Source organism: Poecilia formosa, unplaced genomic scaffold (assembly GCF_000485575.1).
Source record: "Poecilia formosa unplaced genomic scaffold, Poecilia_formosa-5.1.2 Scaffold165, whole genome shotgun sequence".
Classification (NCBI taxonomy): domain Eukaryota; kingdom Metazoa; phylum Chordata; class Actinopteri; order Cyprinodontiformes; family Poeciliidae; genus Poecilia; species Poecilia formosa.
In genome coordinates this window covers 54,386-61,530 of record NW_006800104.1, presented here as the reverse complement: position 1 = coordinate 61,530, position 7,145 = coordinate 54,386, and the positions used below count along the sequence as shown (strand labels likewise).

The 7,145-nt window shown below is 40.3% G+C and overlaps 1 protein-coding gene across 1 annotated transcript in view; it reads right to left on the bottom strand.

The window, feature by feature from the left end:
• LOC107837664 (PDZ domain-containing protein 2-like) overlaps window positions 1-2,778 on the bottom strand; it is a 99,877-nt gene extending 97,099 nt beyond the window's left edge. The window contains exon 1 of the mRNA XM_016677804.1: window positions 2,374-2,778. Within this exon, the coding sequence (XP_016533290.1) occupies window positions 2,374-2,490 (117 nt within the window). The 5' untranslated portion in view covers window positions 2,491-2,778. The remainder of the gene's footprint in view (window positions 1-2,373) is intronic.
• Window positions 2,779-7,145: the final 4,367 nt, after the last annotated feature.

The window sequence follows — 7,145 nt, the reverse complement described above, 5'->3', positions numbered from 1 at the left end:
GAAAAAAGAAAAAAGAAAAAAGAAAAAGAAAGAAACATCCTCGTAAAAGTACACACCCAAACTGCGCAGGGTAAAAAAAAAAGTTAAATGGAACGGTTTGCTTTAGGCATATCCAACTGCCCGATGAACTAGTACAGATTTATCTGCAGATGCGAACCAGGAGAAATTTGTGAAGATGTGAGTTCAGACCCCAGCAAGTGAAGTGCTGGTAATTTAAGTGGAGTCATTTAATTTAATTTATTATAAGTTATCGGGGCCGTAGTCATTAGTTTTTGTCACTATGGAGAAAAAGTTAGATGCATTTATCTGCATTATGTATAATGGGATCTGGTTTCACGGTTCAACTGGATGAATATTAACTGAACTGCATAAAAATGCGGCTAAATAGCTGATGTTAATGTGATTATGATTTAAAAATAGTACATGACCAATTCTTTTAATCCTGTCAGTCAAAATGACGGAGAACAAAAAAGTTTAGCGCGACCTCTGATCTACACATATGACTTCTACTTATTTTTGACACAAATGGAACCCCATAATACAGTTGTGCTCCTGTGTGTGACGAACGAAGGTGTCAAATCCCGTCGCTAACATTGACACAAGAGCTATGAATGGCTGGGAAAGGTGAAAGTTCATCTATTAAATTGACTGAAGATGAACACATAAACTAAAAGCTGGAACATAGACATTTTTATAATTGTATTTGTGAGCCTGCCTCTTTATTATTAAATTGAATATAATTTCAGATTCTTTCATAACTTTTCTTCAGGTTAACTTATAAAGTGAGCTATTATTGTTACAAGTTTATTTTCTAAACTACAGAAGGGATGTTAAGGATGCTCAAATATAAAAAAATTGGACTGATGTTGATATCTGACAGTAACACTGCTCTTATGTTAGATTTACCAATATTTCATTTTAGTCATTTTTTTTTACCTGATTACTCATTTAATTGTAAGAATAATCATTAAAATGCTCGATTACTAAAATATTTGTTTACAACAGCCTTAGGAACGTTGAGTAATTTATTCATAACATGAATATGTGAAATTCTTTCAGTAAGGTGTTTGCATGTTCTCCCCATGCTTGTGCAAGTTTTTTCTTTGAACATTATTCTCACAGACCAAAGATATTCATGTTAGTGACTATCTTTGCTTCAACATAAATTGCAGTTTAAAGGAGTGCATACATGCTTGGTTGTGGCTTGTGTGTCTCAGAGTCGTCTTGTGATGGACTACTCTGCCTCCTGCCAGTGACTGCTAGCACCAACCACAAACATGAGGCCTGGCCAGGACAAGTGGGCACAGGTAGACACTTACACTAAGAGTTCTCCTGTCTATTACTGACCCCTAAACATTGGTTTTGTTTCAATAAAATAAAGTTTAAATACATAATATTTTATTTAATCACATTTTTGCTATTAACTAGAACTAGTGCCTTCAAAAATGTTTTGCCTTGATATGAAAATGGTAGAGGACTCATAGTATTGGTATCAGAATACAAATGTCTCTATCTTCACAACCTTTTTTCAGACTCAACATTGCTTTTTCTCCCATTTGATGACAGATCTCAGAAAGATTCTTCAATGTGGCTTCCCATTCTTTATTGCACTCTAAATGATGTTTATTTAAAAATAACAGCTGGTAGTCAATTAAAGTTTTTTTGGTGAACTTGTATTTCAGGATTAGAAGTAAAACATGCAGGCAGATGAGTTTAGACAAGATTAAATGAAACAGATTATTCATTAAGTTGTCTGGTCTTAGTACATCTATTTATTCTTTGAGTTTAGAGTCTTATGAAGCTATAAATTTGGTCATGTATTTGGACTGAACATAAAAAATAAAATGAAAGATGAAAATAAAGAAAGACTTTTATGCCTTAAAGCCACTGCTTACATAATACTACTCCTTGCTTTACAAATGAAACATTTTTTAGTATCCCAATAAAACTGATTGGATACTGGTAGAAAAAATTTGAACACCATGAAATAAAGAATATTTAAATATTTTTTTATATTTACTCTCAACTCCTAAAGGGTTTATTATTAGAATCTGGTTTTATCCAGGTTATAACCAGAAACTTAAGTGTTACAATTCCTGAATATTGTGAATATCAGTATGGACAGATGAAGATTTACAAACAAATCTGATAGAAAATCCTATTAAGAAAATACAAAAGCATTCAAAGTTTTTCACATGATTGTCGCCACAATGTGAAATCTGCAGTTCTGAAATGTAAAGAATCAGGTGAAATTAGTGTAATGCTTAAATTTTAAAGCAAAGGTGAGTATTTAAAATGTTTATTAGTTGAAAGCAAAGATGAGTGGAGATTTGCAGTAAAAAGTGAAAATAGTGGGTGAGAGTAGTGAAGTACCTTATATTCCAAACTGTCTTCTTTTATGTTAGTGTTGTTAGATCTCACCATCTGAGCCCTGTGCCAGTCCTCCAGCAGCAGGAGAATGCTGAGGGCGTTGTCCTGAGTAATAGGCATACTGACATTTTGAGCCTGCTGCAGACCCCTCACTGACAGTAACAATGATGCTTGCTACCATCAGAAAAGTAGCAGTAACCAATGTTGGCTTAATTTCCCAAATTCAGTTCTGAGCAACAATTACTTAACAGAAGTTGAGTTAACTTAAAAAAAAAAATGCCAACGTGATCCGGAGGGGAAGAAGTCGTATTGCTGTCCACAGTAGTTGAACAGTGGTTCTGCAGTATCAGACTATCACCTGGAAAACACACATAAGTGTAGAAAACGTGTTACATTGTAGCAGAAAGCAAAAGATGGCATGCAAATAAACATTTAAAAATAATAATAAATTTGTTTAATGCTTCCCTCAATTTTGTACAACCTGCTGATTATGTCCATTGATGGCTTTGTTACGCAAATTCAAGTTTTTTGAAGTTTATATCATGTTATGTTATTTCCTCATCAACCACATATTTGGAGTGTTGCTTTGATTCTTTCATGCATGTTTGAGAAATCCTTGATTCTCCCATTGCCGATGTGCCTCCTTTTTACTCAAAACTCCACCTTGGAGCTTCAGTCTCCATTTAAGCCTTCCTTCCACAGGTTACCCTTGTCCTGTGCTAACTCCACACAGCTCCTCTAACTAGCAGCAGAAACAACCAAACATCTGGTGGAAGTTGAGTTAATCATACACACTGCAACACTCCTCAGAACTGTTGTAAACGGCATCAATGGAAGGCATGAAGAAGCATTGTTATGATACATGCAGAAGGGAGAATGTTGGAAAGGGTAGGTTGGTTGTTAAAAAGACATAAGTCAATTTCAAGGCTTCAAATACAGCTATGATACAAACTCAAATTTCTTGTAAATTGTTTTCGATATATACTGTATTTTTTATAACAATTGAAGGTAACATAGTTACTTGATTGTGCTATGAAATGGCTCTATGTACCTGGAAATGCATCATACATATGTGGATAAGACACAGGCAGAGGAGGAAAAGAAATTACCTTCTCTGTTGGTGTGAACATCTTTGAAATACCAGAAGACAAAAATATCAGGCCTGGTGGCAGCTTGTCAAGGTCAATGTTTCAATTCTGAGTTTAATAGTACACACAAGCAGCCAACACATAGGGCCTTTAAAGATTCCAAGTAAGAAGAGCTAAATGCAAGAGCAATAAATAAATAAATAAATAAAAACAGCAAGTATTGGAGAGCAGAGTGGTCATAAAAGAAAATTAAGTTGAAAGACATGGTGCTGGAGGAATTGTTAGGTTCTGGGTTTTTCTCCATTAGATGGAGTCCTGGAGGCGGCTGCGCAGGGGGGCGGACCTTTGACGTCATCCACACACCGGTCAGCAATTACATCCTTACCTGCGGCTTAAGAGAAGCGGTTTACCAACTCTTTGATGCCAGATTGTTGACTAGTGATGGTACTCTCTTGGCCCCGTGCTCTTGTTGATTGCTGTGTCATCCTTGCTTTGATCCCCGAGTAATCAGACTCTCTGATCTCTGTTTTCTTAGGACTTACCCGAGCATCCGGATCTGGACCTCCGCTCCCAGTTCCCCCCTCGTGACACTGGTGGAGGTCACCCGCCAGATGGCCGAGTCTCCACTGCAACTTTACAGTTCAATCCTTCTCCAATCCTCACTCAAATTGGCAAACCATCCGCACAGTTGCTCTCCAAGCCCTGGGCAACCTGTCCGTTCCCCAACGCCGCCACACCAGCTCAGATCAAGCCGCTGCTCCTAGCTTCCGTCAAAGACTCGACGTTTCCTGGCATACTCCTCCGTAACCAAAGAAACGGAAACCCAAAACCTCTGACTTCCTCCAAAGGTTTCACACTCCTGTAAGTTCCTCCTTCCTCTCTGATCACAACGCTAATTTCCTACAACCTCAAACTCATCATCTCCCCTGTGTTTTTTTCTTAGTGTACTGTTGGTGCTGCTGCCCGCCGCTCAAACCAGTTTCCCTCCTGCTCATAATAAACCTGTTAAACTTTATTTGTTCTCCTGAATTACACTCCTGTCGGGTGTAATTCGATGTGGGTTAATCGAATTACACCCGACAAGACAGAACAATCTGGCCAACCAATTAGCCCCGCAGACACTATCAGGAAAACCCTGTCCGAACAACAAGCAACGTTACAAACCCATGAATCTGTTTTACGCAAACTCCATGCTACTCACGAGGAAACCAACCAGGTTAGGAACCAACTTCTGGTTGGTTCCTAACCAACCAGAAGTTAGGAAAAACTGCTAACTTTTTACAAACTTCTATCCAACAGCCTTCCGAGTCTGCACCAGCGACTCGAAGCGAGGGCGAAACTCGGAAAACATGGACCGGCTAGATGGTTCAGGAGCTCCAGCTCCTGAACCATCTAGCCGGTTCAGGAGCCGCTAGATCCTGAACTAGGATCTAGCCGCTGCTAGGAGCAGCGGCTAGATGGTTCAGCTCCTGAACCATCTAGCCGGTCCATGTTTTCCGAGTTTCGCCCTCCGCCGCTTGAAAGGTTTGATGCAGAGGCTTTCTGATGCAGTGTTCTCTAGCCTTTAATCATTCACCTTCGAGTTTTTCCCACGACGGTGCCAAAATAGCTTTTGTACTAACCCATCTGTCTGGGAAAGCATTGGATTGGGCTGAGGCAAAGTTCCCTAATCTGGCTAATTTTGGATGTACATTTGATGAGTTTCTGAAGGAGTTTAAGCAGATATTTTTGTTATGATCCTGACAAGACGGCAAACTCACGTGACTTGTGGAACCTTAAACAAGGAAATAAGTCTGTGGCTGAGTTCGCTATTGATTTTCGTATAAAGGCAGCAGCATCTAGCTGGAATCAAACTGCTTTAAGGAGTGCGTTTTTTTCATGCCTTAAAGACGAACTCGCAGTGTTGGATGATCCAGAGACCCTTGAAGATCTGATTAAATTAACGATCCACCTTGACAACCGAATTCGTTCCTGCACCAAGGAGAGAAGTCATAAACCTTTTAGCTCTGCTTCATTGGCTTCCGCCTTACCCATCCCAGTTTCGCCGCTGCCCTCCGAGACGGAATCTATGCAGGTTGGACATACTCGCCTCACCCCCGAGGAACGCAACAGGCGTATGTCCGCGTGGCTTTGTCTGTATTGTGGAACCCCTAGGCATTTCATTGCCAATTGTCCTAAGAAATTAAACTACCATGCCCATCAGTAATGGTGAGGAACCTGGTGGGCCAGAACACTGAAAATAACATTTCTCACCTGACACTTCTGGCAGAATTATGTATGGAAAACAATCAAATCCCTCTGTCTGTTATGATAGACTCTGGTTGTGAACGTTCTCTGATTGATTCTGAACTGGTTCATCAGTTAGCCCTAGAAACCATCCCGTTATCCACACCTCTTTGTGTTTCTGCTTTAAATGGAAAAGACTTGCCACCCATAACCCATATGACTAAACCATTACTCCTTGTAATTTTGGGTAATCACAGAGAACACTTTTATTTTTTTGTTTTCCCTTCTACCAACTCACCTGTTGTTTTGGGTTTTGATTGGTTGATTTTACATAATCCTCATATCTGCTGGTCTGGGAAGAGGATAGAATCATGGTTAAACCACTGTCACTCCACCTGCCTCTGTTTCCCCAGGTCCGTTTCCGGCATCGGGTCATGAAGTCAACCCACCGGATCTGTCAGCCGTACCTTCCGAGTATCATGACCTTGCACAAGTATTTAGTAAAACCAAACCATGTTCTCTTCCCCCTCACCGCCCATATGATCGCTGTATTGATTTGTTACCAGGAGCTCCATTACCTTCAAGCAGATTATACAACATCTCGCGTCCGGAACGTGAAACCATGGAGAAGTACATCAAAGAGTCACTTGCTGCAGGAATCATCCGCCATTCATCTTTGCCTTTAGGAGCGAGATTTTTCTTTGTTGGTAAGAAAGATGGCACACTCAGACCCTGCATCGATTACCGAGGCTTGAACCAGATCACTGTCAAGAATAAGTATCAATTACCACTTCTGTCATCAGCTTTTGAGCCGGTTCATGGAGCTACAGTATTCACTAAACTAGACTTGCGCAACGCTTATCATTTACTCAGAATTAGAGAGGGTGATGAGTGGAAGACTGCGTTTAAGACTCCTATGGGCCATTATGAATATTTGGTTATGCCCTTTGGCCTGTCGAATGCTCCAGCATTTTTTCAAGCTTTGGTCAATAATGTGCTGAGAGATTTTTTGAACATTTTTGTGTTTGTCTATCTCGATGACATCCTCATTTACTCCAAGACTCTGACTGAACACAAACAACATGTCCACTCAGGATTGCAACGTCTTCTAGACAATAAGCTGTATGTTAAGGCCGAGAAATGTGAATTTCACAAGCCTTCAGTCTCATTTCTGGGTTTTATCTTAGAGGGCGGACAGGTCAGGCCAACTGAGGAAAAGATCACGGCGGTTTTGAATTGGCCCACTCCAGAAACTCGTAAACAGCTCCAAAGGTTCTTGGGTTTTGCTAACTTTTACCGTCGATTCATCCGGAACTATAGTCAGACAGCTCAGCCTCTCACAGCTCTCACCTCCACTAAGGTCCAGTTTCAGTGGTCCCCTGTTGCTGACACTGCTTTTAGAAAGCTAAAGTCTTTGTTTTCCAAGGCCCCAGTCCTGATTCAGCCTGATCCTTCCAAACT